This window comes from Sorex araneus, chromosome 1 (assembly GCF_027595985.1).
Source record: "Sorex araneus isolate mSorAra2 chromosome 1, mSorAra2.pri, whole genome shotgun sequence".
Lineage (NCBI taxonomy): Eukaryota > Metazoa > Chordata > Mammalia > Eulipotyphla > Soricidae > Sorex > Sorex araneus.
Genome location: NC_073302.1, coordinates 25,902,281 through 25,919,349, shown reverse-complemented (window position 1 = coordinate 25,919,349; position 17,069 = coordinate 25,902,281). Strand labels below are relative to the sequence as shown.

General features: G+C 48.2%; 2 protein-coding genes across 2 annotated transcripts in view; one reads left to right on the top strand and one right to left on the bottom strand.

Moving 5' to 3' along the window:
- Nucleotides 1–366: 366 nt before the first annotated feature.
- ACTL7A (actin like 7A) lies at nucleotides 367–1,662 on the top strand. Its single transcript, XM_004600287.2, has one exon. The coding sequence runs from the start codon at nucleotides 367–369 to the stop codon at nucleotides 1,660–1,662; it is 1,296 nt and encodes a 431-aa protein (XP_004600344.1).
- Nucleotides 1,663–5,700: 4,038 nt separating this feature from the next.
- ELP1 (elongator acetyltransferase complex subunit 1) overlaps nucleotides 5,701–17,069 on the bottom strand; it is a 56,218-nt gene continuing 44,849 nt past the window's right edge. Inside the window, exons 32-37 of the mRNA XM_004600288.2 lie at nucleotides 15,727–15,840; nucleotides 14,477–14,588; nucleotides 13,146–13,273; nucleotides 12,531–12,685; nucleotides 10,707–10,782; nucleotides 5,701–8,246 (exon numbers count right to left, since the gene is read on the bottom strand). Of these exons, the coding sequence (XP_004600345.2) occupies nucleotides 8,179–8,246; nucleotides 10,707–10,782; nucleotides 12,531–12,685; nucleotides 13,146–13,273; nucleotides 14,477–14,588; nucleotides 15,727–15,840 (653 nt within the window). The 3' untranslated portion in view covers nucleotides 5,701–8,178. The remainder of the gene's footprint in view (nucleotides 8,247–10,706; nucleotides 10,783–12,530; nucleotides 12,686–13,145; nucleotides 13,274–14,476; nucleotides 14,589–15,726; nucleotides 15,841–17,069) is intronic.

Genomic DNA, 17,069 nt, shown 5'->3' with positions numbered 1-17,069 from the left:
CGGTAGAATGAGGGGCAAAGGGTTGTACAGGAAAGAAATGAGGCCAGAAGGTTGGAAAACGATTGAGTAACAGATTTAAAACAAGACTGATTTGTCCAATACTTTTAGGAGAGGGTCGGGACATGCAGGCCCAGCTCTCACTCCTCTGTCACACGGCATCCCAAATTCTCTGCACCTACTGCTCCCTGATAGCCATGGAGCTCTCCACACCCCTCCTGGTCTTCACTTAGAGTCACTCAAGAAGCTGCTGTGTAATTGGGTTGTCACAATTGCTGATGTCATCACTGAGGAAGTTCTGCAGTTGCCCTGTGATTTAAGCCCTTTGGGCCTCCTAGCCAGTGGGATTGAGGAACTATACAGACCAAGATGGCTCTAGATAGTGTGTGGGCTCAACAGACCGCAGTCATAGGGGACGGCCCTGACAAAGTGGGCGACCAGGTCTCCCTGCAGACGGCCTCCCTGAAAGATGGTCCTGCCAAACGGGCAGTATGGGTCCGCCACGACAAGTCCGAGCCCGAGGGATCGACAAAGGCCAAAGGGCCCAGGGAAACGTGCAAGACAGAGGTGACCAGAGCCGTGGTTGTGGACCTTGGCACCGGTTACTGTAAGTGCGGTTTCGCTGGGCTGCCCGCCCCTAGCCACAAGATCTCCTCGACCGTGGGCAAGCCCTACATGGAGACCGCCAAAACGGGGGACAATCGCAAGGAGACGTTCGTGGGGCAGGAGCTCATCAATCCGGACGTCCGTCTCAAGCTGGTGAACCCCCTGCGCCACGGCATCATCGTGGACTGGGACTCGGTGCAGGATATCTGGGAGTATCTCTTCCACCGGGAGATGAAGATCGCCCCGGAGGAGCACGCGGTTCTGGTGTCGGACCCCCCGCTGAGCCCACACACCAACAGAGAGAAGTACGCCGAGATGCTCTTCGAGACCTTCAGCACCCCCGCCATGCACATCGCCTACCAGTCCCGCCTGTCCATGTACTCATACGGGAGGACCTCCGGCCTGGTGGTGGAGGTGGGCCACGGCGTGTCTTACGTGGTCCCCATCTACGAGGGTTACCCTTTGCCCAGCATCACTGGACGGCTGGACTACGCGGGCGCTGACCTCACCGCCTACCTGATGTGCCTCATGAACAATTCTGGGAAGCACTTCACGGAGGACCAGCTGGGCCTTGTGGAAGACATCAAGAAGAAGTGCTGCTTTGTGGCCCTGGACCCCTGTGAAGAGCCAAACGTCCCCCCGCTGGTCCGGTACATTCTGCCCGACGGCCAGGAGATTGTCCTGGGCCAGGAGCGATACCTCTGCTCCGAGATGTTCTTTAAGCCCTCACTCATCAAGTCCATGCAGCTGGGCCTCCACACCCAGACGGTGTCTTGCCTTAACAAGTGCGACGTGGCCCTCAAGCGGGACCTCATGGGCAACATCCTGCTCTGCGGGGGCAGCACGATGCTCACCGGCTTCCCCAACCGCCTGCAGAAGGAGCTGAGCAGCATGTGTCCCAACGACGTGCCGCAGATCAGCGTCCTGCCCGAGAGAGACTCCGCCGTGTGGACCGGAGGCTCCATCCTGGCCTCGCTGCAGGGCTTCCAGCCGCTGTGGGTCCACCGCTTTGAGTATGAGGAACACGGGCCTTTCTTCCTCTACAGGAAGTGCTTCTAAATACAGGTACCCCGCTGGCCACCCATCAGCTGTGCCGGGTGAGGAACAGGCTCCACAGAGTAGTGCCGGGCCATGCATATCCATTCCTGTACTATTAAACACACCTCATGTTCCCCTCCACGCTTGGGTGCTTTTCCTGACTGAACTCGTCCACACGCGCAGCTGCGTGTGCGGAAAACAAAGCGGGGGCAGGAGACTGGGAACCACAACTGCAAAGCTACATTATAGGTTGATTGCTGACACGTTCGTGGAAGAAAGTAGCTCTTAAGATGGCTGTCCTTTTATTCCGAGGATTCCCGTTTCTCCAATAACTTGTTAAAATCTGTTTGGAGGGCTGGGAGACAGCACAGAGGTTATCATGGGACTTGACCTGGGTTCGATCCCTGGTACCACTGGGCCTCCCGAGCATCCCCAGGGGTGGCCCTGGACACCCCCCGCCCCGCCCCAGCACTGCAGAGTCAGGGTAGCACCACACTCTCAGGCCTGAGCACTGAATCACCAACCTGATTGGTCAAGTACTGCCAGAAGGCCACACCCCCCAAAAAAAATAATCAAGTCTGCTCAGGGAGGAATAGGATGACACACTGGAGATTAAATGTTGTTGGGGTATTTTATATCTCTTCCCGGTAAACCCAAGCGTGATGCAGTGACAGGTTTGTCACCCAGAAGGTAGCAGCAACCACAACATCCCTCAGCAACTCTGCAGGCCTGCCAGCAATCGGCACCGTCATGTCTGACCCTGCTTGGCTAACCTTCCTCCACCCAATGCCAGCTCTTGGCCAGCCTTCAGTGTCTGTCTGCTGACCTGCCCCCTAAGAAGCAGGGTGGGGTGGGCCTGTAGGGGGGCAGAGCAGAGACCAAGTGCCCGGCAGATTTCCCCGTTCAAAAACCAGAGTCAGATTTCTCTTGGGTTAGTAGCACTGTGGTCACAAAGAGGCGGGTCACCCTTCTCCAGACCATGCCAGCTGCAGCCCCCCGCCCGCCTGAGCGGAGTCTGTGTGGCAGCCTGTGTGGGCGGCGGGGAGCTGCTTCACCCTGCTCGTTCTAACCCCAGGGAACAGCACCCCTCATGGCTAGGAGAATCCAAGGAGAGTAAATGTAGTGGGGGGCGCTCCTGAAAATGCACTTTGCAGTCAGAGAACAGATTTAAGCCTTTCCGAGCAATCCCTTCAAACTGAAGAAACTGCAGGGCTGACTGTGGGTAGACTCACTCTACTGCTGAGCTCCAAGCCTTGGAGCACAGGTTTTCTAGAACAGTCCCCACTTTCTAGAACAGCCTGCCATGTCAGAGGCTCAGCGCTTGAGCAAGTGCAGACGCTGGCACCTGTGTGACACATTTCTGCTTACCTGTAAAGGTGAATTCATGAGGCTCCCTCTTACTGCTGTGAGACCAAGACTTACCTGAGTCCCAGCACACAGCTACTGTTACTTTGCAGACATCCCTGTTGGCATTCCCACATCTGTGTTCCTTAGCCACTGATGCCCTACACCCCCAGAGAGAAGCCCCGATACCACCCTAGCGGTCCAGGGTTTGCCTTCACCGCCCTGGGAGGCCTGAGTGGACAGATTTGGCGAGTGAGCACAACAGGCTGGGTCCATAAAGTGGAGACAGTGGGCCCGGCCAGCCACAGCAGGGCCCCTGGAGCCCCTACAGCTTATCTATGGCAACGAAGCTGTACGCTGAGGGTCTGGGATCAGCAGGGCTGGGTACACCGGGCGTGAGGGCTGCATGCTCCATTGGAATCCTCTCAGTATCTGCCCAAACCACTCTACTGAAAACACTTCATGGACATTTACTGATGGAAGAGCCCAAGTATAACTTATTATCATTTAGATAGATCTCTCTGGCAAGGTGCTAAAGCCTATGGACAAGAGTATCTACAAACACATAGATTACAAACAAAACTGGTTACACAAAAATACACTATGCAGATCCAGTAGGGACCCCAAGTCAAGAACCTACACAAAAGGTAAGGATCTTGATCAAGAGCAGCGAGTGCGGGAGGGTGAGAAGTTTTGCAGGCTGGAACATCCCAGGCTATCCCAGGCCTACGTTATTCTGAATTTTAAGATGAAAAACTCAAAGACTGAATACCTGCAGATTTCTTCAAAGCCTTAATTATCTGTCACCCATATAGAAAAAAGAGAAACCTCTTCTGCAGGGTGAATAGTTTTAGTATTTGTAAGTCAACGTAGACCAGCAGTTCTGTTTCTTTTCGGACCCCCTCGTCCCTCACCGCTCCCATCCCCACTCCCCTCTTAGCCCAATGGTTTTTAAGTGAGGGCAATTTTAGAGCCCAGATAAAATTGATCTGAAAGTATTTCTGGTTATCATTAACAGGAATAGGGATCAATAAGTATTGGCACCAGAGGGGGGAGGCCAGGGACTATGAAACAACCTATAATACACAGGATACTATGAAACAACCTATAAGACACAGGATAGCACCCTGAAACAATGAATGGCAAACCCATCACATCAAGAGTGCCATTCACCTTAAGAAAGCCAAGTTTTCTTAGCTAAATGGCACACACTGGAGGAAGCAAGTGACATTACATGGCTATGCTCAAGGACACCAAGATGGGGAGATCCACAGTCTCTTCTTTCCAAAATGCAAAAGATCTGGGTTCGGGAGCAACAGTACTGTGGGTAGAGCGTTTGCTTTACATGCGGCTGGCCAGGGTTCAATCCCCAGCTCCCTATATGGTCCCCAGGCCCACCAGGTGTGATCCCTGATTGCAGAGCCAGGAATAAGTCCTGAGCACTGCCAGTTGTGGACCAAAAACAAAACAACGCTCTCCTACCCAACCCAATATAGTAAGATCTGCTGTCTTCCCACAACTTCAGTTACACAGGGTAATGGCAGGGCAGCCCAGGGAAGAAACAGGAATGGAGAACAAAGCCCGAAGAGTGAGAGCACAGGGGCCGAGGTGGCAAATGTTACATGGGCTCTGGCATCTTGTTCCTTCTGGTTGGCTTCTGGGATGCTCACTCCTACCCGAGGTAGTAGTAGTGTGACTGATATAGAAGGGCAAACCAAAACTTTCACGGGCTTGCCCAGGTGGTACTTTACAGAAGTTGATGGGTCAGCAAAGGAAGAAGGATGAAAGGGGAAATAGCTAACTTTGCATCCTAAGCTTGGCATCTCCTGAAACCACAAATAATTATAGATAGGAAAAAAGTTTTCAAGCAATTTCAAGTACGGTTCTGAAAAGCCCCAATGTGTGTATATGTGTTTCATAAACACAAATTTATGTGTACTATGAAGCTATCCACCTCCTCGGAGGGGGTGGGCTTCAGTTTCCCTCCCTGCCCCGAGCAGAGCTTCCGTGGACAAAGACCTCTGGAGCCTAGCCATAGCTATGCTCAAGGCCCCTCTCCACACGTTCAGACGAGCCTCACGCATGAAGGAACCAGCAAAGGAACCCAGGTGTGCGGGGCCCAGGGCTGAGACCTCCAAGCCTGCTCGGACTGGGACTGGGCCTCTTTCACCCAGATTCCCCATTTTCCAGTAGCTAGGTGGTCACACCCAGGCACTGCCCCCTGCACCATGTAATCCCACCAATGGCCAATATACAAAGACTTAAAACCAAGCTCCTGGAAGCGCACAGTCGAGATGTATAGCCTAGTTCTCTCTCTTGGAGAACCTGGCAAGCTACCCTGAGTTTCCTGCCCATATGGGAGAGCCTCGCAAACTCCCCATGGTGTATTCATATGCCCAAACCAGCAACAATAAAGGGTCTCATTCTCCTGACCCTGAAAGAGCCTCCAATGTAGCACCGTTGGGAAGGACGAGTAAAGAGAGGCTTCTCAAATCTCAGGGCTAGGACGAATGGAGACGTTACTGAGACTGCTCGAGAAATTCGACGATCAACAGGATGATGATGATGATGATGATAATGATGGAGCTATGCAGGGAAAATAAATAGGCAGCAGTGTTAAGTTCACTGTGCTTCTCTTAAAAATTGAGCTCCTTACCTCAATTCCTGTCTCTCAGTGTCTATCTCTAGAAGCCATGCAAAACTCAACACGAGAACCAACAAAGGAATGTGGTTTTTATTATATCATGAGCTTTGTTTTTGTCACAACCTAAATACTGAGAAAGTTATATTTACAGAATTTGACATACTTCATCTCAAATTACACATTCATCTCACTTAGAAATTTTTTTTCCCATACAGCGCAGTTTCCCCCCACTTAATGTCTTTCTTGATTTACCTTCAGCCTGCAAGATTCCTGCCAACTTCTCCAAACGAACAAAAATTCCAACCTGCTCAGATGAGATAGTAATTGATACTATTTACACAAATCTGCTGTTGCTGTGCTGCTGCAATGAATTATTTTCAGAACACTAAACATTCACGAAGTCACAATACTATGAATGAGACATGCATTTCTATTTCCAATCCATCTGCATGAGCCCCGTGATTATCATATATTTCAGAAGTACTGCAAAATACTAAAATCTTGGGGGTTGGAGAGGATAGTACAATGGGTAGGGCACTTAAATGCATTCAGCTGACCCAGGTTCAATCCCTGGAACCCCATATATTCCCTGATCACTTCCAGGAATGATCCCTGAGTATAAGTCCTTAGTACCACCAAGTGTGGTACAAAAACAAAAAAAAATTTTTTTTTGAATCTCATATAAGTTATCATGTTCATTTTACCCCAGACAGAAGGGAAACACAAAGCCATATAAGACTTCAATGTGGACACAAATATAGCAAATCCATTGTAGGGGTCAATCAAAAAGTAGACTTTTACAGAGCAGAATCTATCTTATTTTCTCCTTGAATTTTTTTGGTATGATTTTGTTGTTGTTTTTGGGCCACACCATGTGGTAACCGGGGGTCTGGCAGTGCTGTGCTGAGGATCCAACCCGCACCTTCTGCAGGCAGAGCGTGAGCTGAGCCCATTAAGCTCTCTTTCTGGCCTTCTATTATATTAATATTTTTTGAAGTAAAACCACATTTGGAAGTTCTGAGGAAAGAGAGGGGGAGAAAAAAAAAATAATGCACTCGAGAAAGAATGTGGGCTTCTCCAGAGTGGAGAGAGAGCCCCAGGACACACCCCAGCACTAAAGCATGAGCGTATGAAAGTACAAATTTCAAGAGGGAAGATGCGGGCAACACGTGCTCGGACACCATATACCCCGGGAGGAACACACGGCCACAGGCAGTGCGTGGACGTGGCCCGGTACTGAATTATTTCTGACATACCAAAGAAACCCTAAATGACACAATGAACACACCTAGATTGTTTTATAGTTAACATTTTGCTGTACTGGGGAAGGACTTCTTAGCATTTCTTGCTTGCTGGGAACGTGGCTCAGCAGAACAGCTGCCTTGCAAAGGTAAGGGTAAGGCCCTGGGGTTTAATCCCCAGCACTGCCCCACTCCACCATCAAAAAAAGTCTTTCATTTACTTTATGTATACTAATGAAGGTCTGGTTCTGGTCATTAAAACATGGAAGAAATATTTTTATCTACCTAAGACTCAGCCATGATACTTGTCAAAACAACTTTTTAGACTCATCAGAGAAAATTCTCATTTCTTCCAGAGGAAATAACTGAAAGACAGAGGTCAGGTTCAGCACTTAAAAAAAAAAGGGGGGGGGGCACGGGGGGAAATAAAAGAAAGGAAAAAGAAACAGGAAATAGAAAAAAGAAGAAAAAGGCTTCTAAACATTTCAGAAGCAGGACTCAGGAGGAAAGAGGCTAATGATTGTCATTCTCGCACGGCATGATGTCCAAGCTTCCACAACAAATGGGCTGGTGGCGTTTCCAAGAGTCTAACCTACTCCTGCCACCGCTCCAGCACGTGACTCACAGGCAGGAGAGACAGTCCCCAGGAACACTGCAATGACAGGAGGCTCAAGCCCATTACAGTGGAATCTCACGACTGGGCTCCCTCTGACAAGTAACTGCCACGAGCACTGGGGACCTCCAAAGGGATCCGTCCCTCTTTCCTCCGCTCGAGTGCGGGTGAAGGAGCCACGGAGGTGACTGGCACGACCCAATGTCGGTAACGTGACAGCCAACGCTGTTTCCACGGAAGACTCTGCTCCAGGAACGTGAAACAATTTACAAACACCATTTGACTTGGCTTCACATTTTTGAGGTAGACAGCACGAAACACTATTCCCAAGTCACGGAGGCACGGATGAATACAGTGACTTTTCCACAGTCCCAGGAGGAGGCCCGGGGCTGGGGGATACGATCCAAGACGCTGACGGACGACAACACCAGAGGCAGGCAGGCTCTCAAGCAGCGTGAAACCAAAAGTTTAAAAAAATAAAAATAACAAGTAACTCTTGTGAAATGCTCTACTTGCTAAAGTTTCCCGTCCTGGCGATTAAGATTATAAGCGAGATAAAGATCAAAGAGCTGCTTCGTCCCTGGTGCTGGTGGCTTGGGACAGAGCTGTGCTGGGAGGCATGAGCGGCTGGCGGGGGAGCCTGGGAGGGAGCCGGCCTTGGTCTTCTTGGGCCCGAGCCCGCCTCACACCAGCTGTCACTCCAGCAGGCTCAGTTTCCACGGGGTCCTGGTGTTGATCTTTGGTGGTATCAAAAGCTCGGAATCTGAAAGAAAGGCAATCAGGAGAGACACGCTGTAGCTGGCAGGACCTGAGGTGACCCAGCTGCACGGCCCTGAGGCCCCCCCCTCCCCGGCCCCAATCCCAGCCAGCCCATGCTACAAGCAAGCCCAGAGACACTGCAGAACAACTCCAGGGAAGAAGTGATTTGAAGAGAAGAAGGTCTACTATTCTGAAAGGGAGAGGCAGCGGTGGCAGGTACAAGGCCACAGATATTGAGTCTCTCCAAAATGTATACCCAATATCCATGCTTTGTACTTCAACAGGGAACTTACCCAATTATAAGAGTTAAAAAAAAAAAAAAAAGTGCCAGCATACATCAAGTTGACAGAAAATACTTATGATAAATTCCAAATACAGTGATTTCCATACTGGAGCGATAGCACATCAGGTAGGACCTTTGCCTTGCACGTGGCCGACCCGGGTTCAATTCTTCCATCCTCTTGGAGAGCCCGGCAAGTTACCAAGAGTATCCCACCCGCATGGCAGAGCTGGCAAGCTACCCGTGGCATATTCGATATGCCAAAACAGTAACAAGTTTCACAATGGAGACATTACTGGTGCCCACTTGAGCAGATAGATGAATGACAGAGGACAATGTGACAGTGCTACAGTGATTTCTACCCCTCCCCAACAACAACAAAAAAAGCCCCTACTTAAAAAAAAAAAAAAAAAAGAGAAGAAATGGAGGGACACATGGCTGAGAGAAAATTCTGTCACAAAACTAAAGCTCTTTTACCTAAAACACCCAGGTGTTCCTCCAGTTAGATTTGTAGAGTCAATTTTCTAAGCAGTAATCATACAGAGGAAGCAAATGTAAGGGCAACGTGGTGCGGGGTTTGGCGGGGTTTGAATGCCAGGCCCAGAGTAAGACCCTTGACCTCTGAGCCATCTTCCCAGATCTATGCTTGTAACTTTTAAACTGGAGACAGACACAGAACCTAAGTGAGAAACATCTCTTTCCCAACTAATATTTTAAATATAATTAAATAGAAATGCAAACATCTTTAGTATTCTTTTATTATATTCCTTAATATTCTTTGTTGCTTTCAAATTATACTGCTGGTCCTAAAGATGACTTAAAAGATCCAGCTCTTAAGAATTCATGAAAAAAAAAAAAATTCATGAGTGATGAGCGGAGGGGAGAAGGCAGATGGAATAGAGAAGGGATCACTAAGAAAATGATGGCTGGAGGAATCAGTCAGGAAGGGAGATGCGTGCCGAAGTAGATAATGGACCAAACATGATGACCTCTCAGTGTCTGTGTTGCAAGCTATAATACCCAAAAGTAGAGAGAGACTATGGGGAATATTGTCTGCCATGGAGGCAGGGGGAGGGTGGGAAAGGGGAGTTATACCAGGGAATGTGCACTGGTGGAGGGATGGGTGTTTGATCATTGCATGATTGTAACCCAAACATGAAAGCTTGTAACTATCTCACAGTGATTCAATAAAATTTGAAAAAAAAGAAAAAGAATCTATGAGTGAGTCTACTGAAAATCCCAGATATGAGGGACTTGTAACTGAAATCTCCAGGCTCACCCGGAGTCAGGAATGGGTGACCTCCCCCCATCTCCCTGCACTTCCAGTAGCTGGCAGTCATGCCCATGAACTGCCTCTGACACCATTTAAGCTCATTAATGGCCACGACCTAGAGACTCACAAACCTTGGAAGAGGAAAAGAGCAACATACTGCAGAGATGCCTCTGGACCCCAAAGTCACCATCAAGTTAAAAATTTAATTCTGCTGTATTTAAAATCCTAGAATTCTTGGAGCGACATCTCTTACTCTATACAAAGGCTTAATGGCTCCAGGATGATATAATAATTTTCACATACTTTCCTCTAAGGAAACTTTTTTGGATCATCTTTAGCAGAGTATTCATAACAGGCAATACAAAGTAAATTAAATTATGTTCTGCTTGGGGGCAGGCTTTGGGGGTAGGGGTAGAATAATTCAAAATAAGGTGGTGGGAAGGTGTAATGGTGGTGAGATTGGTGTTGAAATGTTGAGCGTAATCAAATATTATGAACAACTATTAAAATAAAATTTAAAAAATAAATTTAAAAAAAGGTTTTTTTAAAAAAGGAATTAGGCAATATATAACGGCCAAGATGTAATGTGTAACTGTTCAACCCCAGAAACGAGGATTCTACAGAATCTTTAAATATAAATTAGATAAATGTAAAATAGACTTTAGACTTAAAGCTGAACTAGGATGTGTCTCTATGAAAAAAGTGAACAAAAAATTTTGTTACATTTAATGTTATGTTGGATTCCCCAACCCTCAGGTTCCCAACACTAGAAGCATTAAACTGTTTTTACTAAAGAGAGTCTTAGACTTGCTGCTAAACATAGCCAATATCCAACTTTCCTTGTACTGTTGCTGACACAAAGACACGCCTTCTCCTTGCCACTGTAATAACATGTAGGGGACAATACTAACCGTGAGTAGGAGCTGACACCCTCTGTTGTTGATAGGAGGCCATGATACTATTTGCGGTGGAATCAGGACCCAGGACCTAAGAAAAAAAGTAGACTCAATTAGAAAAGATGATTTTATACTTGCACAAGTATCTGCTACCAAAGTTACAAACAGGGACCAGCAATAAAGAACCAAACATTTTTGTAGGTAGTGTAAAACATAGTAATTTTCTTTTCCTTTGAGGTTTTATTCTTTAATTTTTTTGTTTTGTTTTTAGGGCCACATCCAGTGATGCTTAGGGTTTACTGTTGGCTTTGCACTCAGGAATTACTCCTGGAAGTACTTGGGGGACCATACGGGATGCCGGAGATCTAACCAGAGTTGGCCACGTGCAAAGCAAGCACTTTAGCCACTGTATTCTCTCTGGCCCCTTTTTGGAATTATAATTTGTCCCTTTTTTAGTTTTAACTCAGACTTTTAAATTTCATTTCTAGTATAAAGGGGCCGGAGTGATGCTACAGCTGGCAGGGCACTTGTCTTGCACACTGCCAACCTGAGTTTGATCCCCAGCATCCCATATGGTCTCCTGGTCACCACCAGGAGTAAATCCTGAATGCAGAGCCAGGAGTAACCCCTGAGCATCACTGGGTATGGCCCCCAAACAAACAAAAAATCATTTCTAGTAAATAGAACAAAATAATGCTGTGGGAAGAAACCTCACTGACAGATGCCTAATCCTTGCAAATGACCACACCACAACTGAAGGGAGAAAAGAATAATAGCCGACATCACAGAAAATCTGAGTAATGAAGACAGCTTGAAAATTCCTGGACTTTTCTTTTTTTTTTTTTTTTTTTTTTTGCTTTTTGGGTCACACCCGGCGATGCTCAGGGGTTACTCCTGGCTTTGCACTCAAGAATTACTCCTGGCAGTGCTTGGGGGACCATATGGGATGCCGGGGATCGAACCTGGGTCGGCCGCGTGCAAGGCAAACGCCCTACCCGCTGTGCTATCGCTCTGGCCCCTCCTGGACTTTTCTATGGAAACAAATGTGGAGCAGAATGCAAGCTCGGCACGCCAGCTGCAGGTAACGCTACAGCCAAGCCAGGGTGAGTCTCAGTGGGCATGTGCCAGGCTTCCTGAGGCCTGCATGCACGTCCTCAGGAGCACACAATCAGCAGCAATGCCACATGCGTCCAGTACTTCCAGGCAAAGCAGCCACACATCAGTCAGGGCTCTTGTGGCCAAAGTAAAACCACACGGCTCCTGATCACTCTCCCTGAAAGATGGCTACAGCTGGTATCTCAGATATGAATATGCTCTAACTAGAAGTGGAAGGGGCGGGCACAGGGTGGCACTATAAACCGTTAGCTTCAGAACCACTACGGGATTGACAATAATCACAGTTCTTCTAGTCCATGGCGACTAGAACAAATTCAGGTATTTGTGGAATGTTGGCTGTTGAGTGGAGTGATGCTTTGTCTATCTACCCTTTTATGTAACCCTTAAACGATTCCTAGGAAGCAAACACGATGGACAATGATCTCAGGACTGAACTCAGCAACGACACATGCAAGGCAAGCGACCTCCTGCTGATCTCCTATTGAGTCACATGCCCGACCCATTCTGCATTAGCCTTTTGTTTTGTTCGTTTTGTGGGCATACCCAGTGGTGCTCAGGGGCCACTCCCAGGGGTGCTGAGGGGACTCTGCAGACTGGCGACTGGACCTGGGTGCGCTCTAGCCCTCTGGGTTACCTCCCCAGTTCTGCACCGACTTGTAAGAGTGTAAGTGAATGAAATACTCTATGAAGACGACAAAGACACACTCGTCTCCACGAACTTACGGGCGCAGCCGAGCTTTGCCTGTGGTGGAGAGTCCAAATTTCCGGAATTGACTTTTCTATCAGCTGCAGAGTATCCTCAAAGGTCTTCTGTAACTCCTTTCCTTGTTCATCGAACTCAAAGAGAAAGAGCATCTTCAAAATATGGTGTATTTCATCTGGAGAAGAGGACATTTGAGGGATAGTTAGAATTTGTGTTCCATTTTCATACTAGATTCCTTCCAGTGTTTTTCCCAGGCAAAAAAAAAAAAATCTACAATAACATCCTAAGACTGCTGCCACCACTCACATCTTTCTTTCTCCCCCTAGGTGGACGCAATCCATCCTATCTACTATGAGAGAAGAGGGAAGCCTGGGGCTCTGGCAGGAAGCGCTGCCTCTCGTCCTTTACCTCCCTGGCAGCTTAGGAGCGAGGGAGGCAGAAGGGGAAGGCAGGCAGGCGAGAAAGCTGGTCTCGGTGACACACCCTGAAATAACACTTCGTGCAGAATGTTTGTGTTTTTTACTCTGCACTTTACTCAAGTGCAGAAAACGGAACCTCGACTGTCCACTGACGTCTCTGTGCTTCCTATTTGCCTTTATCTGTGGACAAAATCACCATCAGTGCTGAGAATGCACCTTTCAACTTCTCCATGCTTTGAGCCACTTCACTCAAGGCCTCCAAGAGAGCCAGGTCCTCCAGGGGGCTTCCTTCCTTGAGGCTGTGCTTCTTCCGCTCGGCTTTGCGGCGATTCTTTGACGATCGCCTGAGAGAGAGAGAAGGGAGAGGTACGAGGGCTCAGTGTCGAATAGACGAGAAGGAATGGATTTGCGGGACACCGGGTTTTTAGAAATCTAGAAAATCTACTACCAGCAGAAAAATAATAAAACTCTGTGATGTCTAGCCTGGAACCTCTGATTGCCATCCAAAGTAAGATAAGGATACATCTGATAAGAGTGGCAAAATAAACATAAGCACAACTAAACGGAATCCTGTACTGAAACATACTTCAAGGCAACAAAGTAAGACTTAAGCTGTCAATATACCAGACTGGGATCTGCGTCTCACACAGTGTCTATGAACAGCCTACCCCTTCCTGCTTTGGGAGTCTTGACTATGCAATTTACTCTTTCACCCCGACTCTTAGAAGTTGAGCTCCTGTTGCTTTTCTCTGAGATTTTGATCTCCCTGTACTACACAGATCTTCATTCTAAACTCCTAATGCACAGTGAAGTGTAATAATCTTGCTTGTTTTCCATGCAAGATTAACACTCTTATAGAAGTCCTAAACCCATAAACATTTCTGATGACAGAACAGGGAGGCAACCGCTCAAGAGACCCAATGCCTGATCCTACCTGACCCATCACACACTGGAACCAAATGCACTAGACTGTAGGGCCCAAACGACTGTCCTGCCAATGCACAGAACAGCCAGGAGTGGGCCCAGAGCACGGCCGGGAATGGTCCCAATATCCCAGCACTGCTAGGAGTGGTCCCTATGAACAAATTTTATAACACAACACCCAGCACGAGGGCATTCAAATAAAACCCTCCGATCAAATACAGCGTATTTATATTTAAGACTTATTCCAATCTTGGGGCCAGAGCTATGGCACAGCAGGTAGGGCGTTTGCCTTGCACGCGGCCAACCCGGGTTCGATCCCCGGCATCCCATATGGTCCCCCAGGCACTGCCAGGAGTAATTCCTGAGTGCAAAGCCAGGAGTAACCCCTGTGCATCGCCAGGTGTGACCTAAAAAGCAAAAAAAAAAAAAAAAAAAAAAAAAAAAAAAACTGAGTCTAATCTCGTGGGTCTCTTCCTGCAGGGTAAAGCCTAGCTCACCTCCCCATGGCCATGAAGAAGGTGCATCCCAAGAGCTGCCCTGCCCTGGTGGGGAAACCCACGTCCTTGTGCGTACATTCTCCACAGCCCGGGGAACGGTCAAGGTGGGAACAACACAGTACGTACGCTGAGATCCGGGAGTTGCTGTGGGAGTATCTGCCACTCGTGTCGCTGGCACTCACCACACTGCTGGTTTCAGAGAAGAGGTCGGACTCCTGGTGCTGGGGCACGTCCTCCCCTGCAAAGAGACACCGAATGGAGACCCCTTACTCCTGGGGGTCGCTGGCCTCCAGCGGGGCAAAAGGATGACCGCTGTTCAGAGCGCCTATCCTTCCGGTCTGCCCCTGCACCCAGGACTGCCCAGCACACGCAAGATACAGTCACACACATGGAAAGGATCATGCTGAGTCAACGGGTCCGAAGGAGAGGCACGGATAGAAAGTGACCGCATTCATTTGTGGGATATTAAAAAAAAAATAGTATGAGACTAATATCCAGGGACAAGGAAAACAGGGGCCAAGAGGACTGATCAATGGCTGGAAGTTACCACAAGTACGTGGAGGGTGGAGGGCAGTTAGGATAGAGAAGGGACCAGTGTGAAAAAAGAACTGGAAATGATCACAATGGACAAGAACTGAGGGTGCTGAAAGTAGGTAAAGTAATGTACATGATAACCTTTCGGTATCTGCATTGCAAACCACAATGCCCAGAGGGAGACGGAGAGAGGAAGAGGGAGAGGGAAAGAGAGAGGGAGAGAGGGAGAGGGAAAGGGAGGGAGGGAGGGAGGGAGGGAGAGAGGGAGAGAGGGAGTGGGAGGGAGAGAGGGAGAGGGAGAAAGAAAGCACCTGCCAGGCTGGAGAGATAGCATAGCGGGTAGGGCGTTTGCCTTGCATGCGGCCGACCCGGGTTCGATTCCCAGCATCCCATATGGTCCCCTGAGTACCATCAGGGGTAATTCCTGAGTACAAGGTCAGGAATGACTCCTGTGCATCGCCGGGTGTGACCCAAAAAGCAAAAAAAAAAGAAAAGAAAAGCAAGCACCTGCCATAAAGGCAGGCTGGGAGGCCGGAGCTGGGGTGTTGGTAGGAGGGAAACGGGGGACACTGGTGGGGAAATGTGCACCAGTGGAGGGATGAGTGCTGGAACACTGTAGGACTGAAGCCCAATCACAAACAGCTTAGTAATGGTCTATCTCATGGTGATTTAATTAAAAAAAAAAAAAAAACAGGCAACAGTCAAACAGGGCTTCTGCGGTGTGTCAGAGCCCTCTGACTTCGCCGAGGCACGGGACCCACTGCAGGGAAACCACAGCCTTACACGCCGAGACAACAGGGCCGGGGCCAGCTGCCTGCTGCCGGCACCACTCAGACACTCACCCAGAGTCGCCTGCTGGGCCTGCTCCTTGAGCTCTCGAACCACCAGGAAACGCTTCTTATGACGACTGAATGTGGCTGCCTGAGAGTCCAGAAAGGCCATGTAATGCTTCTGGGCTGGGGATGCAGACGGAAAGAAACTGAGCACGGTACTTAAGCGAAGTGAAATACACTGGCACAGCAGTGAGGAAGCCGGCATAGGAACAGAAGCGGGCCACTGGGTTCTCCCAGCAAGGCTATCCTCACAATGGAACGACCTACATCCTCAACCTAAAGATGGAGCTTCCGGATCGGAAGAGCTCACCGACATCCTAAAACCCTCTCTGCCGCTGGTGTTACCAATCACCTGAACAAAGACCTCCTCATGTGAACCGACTGAGGACTGCAAATAAAAGGAGTGCGCCAAAAGCAGTTAACAAAAATAGGTGGAAATGTTTCCTCAGTGTAGGTGTTAGGCCCCTGCAGACAAGTGTCAGCCATTTTCTAGGTTCTCACTGATGGAAAAATCCAAGGGAAGTGTGGGCTAGGAGGCACGCACAGGGCCAGGAGGGATCCTTCCACAGGCAGCTAGGGAAGCCCCTGGGGAATGCATCATAAGCACCCCCCAAAGTGGAAACATGGGTGAAGTGTGGTGGTGGAACGTCATATGCATGAAAACTCTATCATGAACAGTGTTCTAAATCATCATGCTTCAAATCATTGAAAAAAAAAAAAGGGCGGGGAGGGAATCCTACCCAATCTGAATGTGAATCAAGGCGTGAGACAGTGGGCAGAGAAAACTAGGTGAATATATATAAACATCGAAACAGTCCAACGCTACTTACTAGGCAGACAGCACTAAAATAAGGCAGAATATCAAGATAAGCCCCATGCTCAAAAACACCTATCTATTCCCTAGGAACTATAAACTTCATGTAAAAAGTTACATTAATTTTTAAAAAATTTTTTATTTTCAAAAATTAAGCTGGGGCCAGAGTGATAGTACAGCAAGAGGGCATTTGCCTCGCATGCAGCAAATCCTGGTTTGATCCCTGGCATCCCATATGGTCCCCTAAGCACCAACAGGAGTGATTCCCGAGTGCAGAGTCATGAGTCACCCATGAGCATCCCCAGGTGTGACCCAAAAAGTAAAAAACACAAAAACAAACAAACAAATGAAAAAAATTAAGCCTACATCATGAGAGCAGCAACAGGTAAATGCACCTACATATATATCCTTTACCTACATTTACCAATTGGTAACACATGTTTGGATTCCTGGTTCTACAAATGCAATCATCTTTTTTGTGAAAACTTTTGAGAAAAAACTGAAAATATAAACCTTCATTCCTAAATATTTCATCATC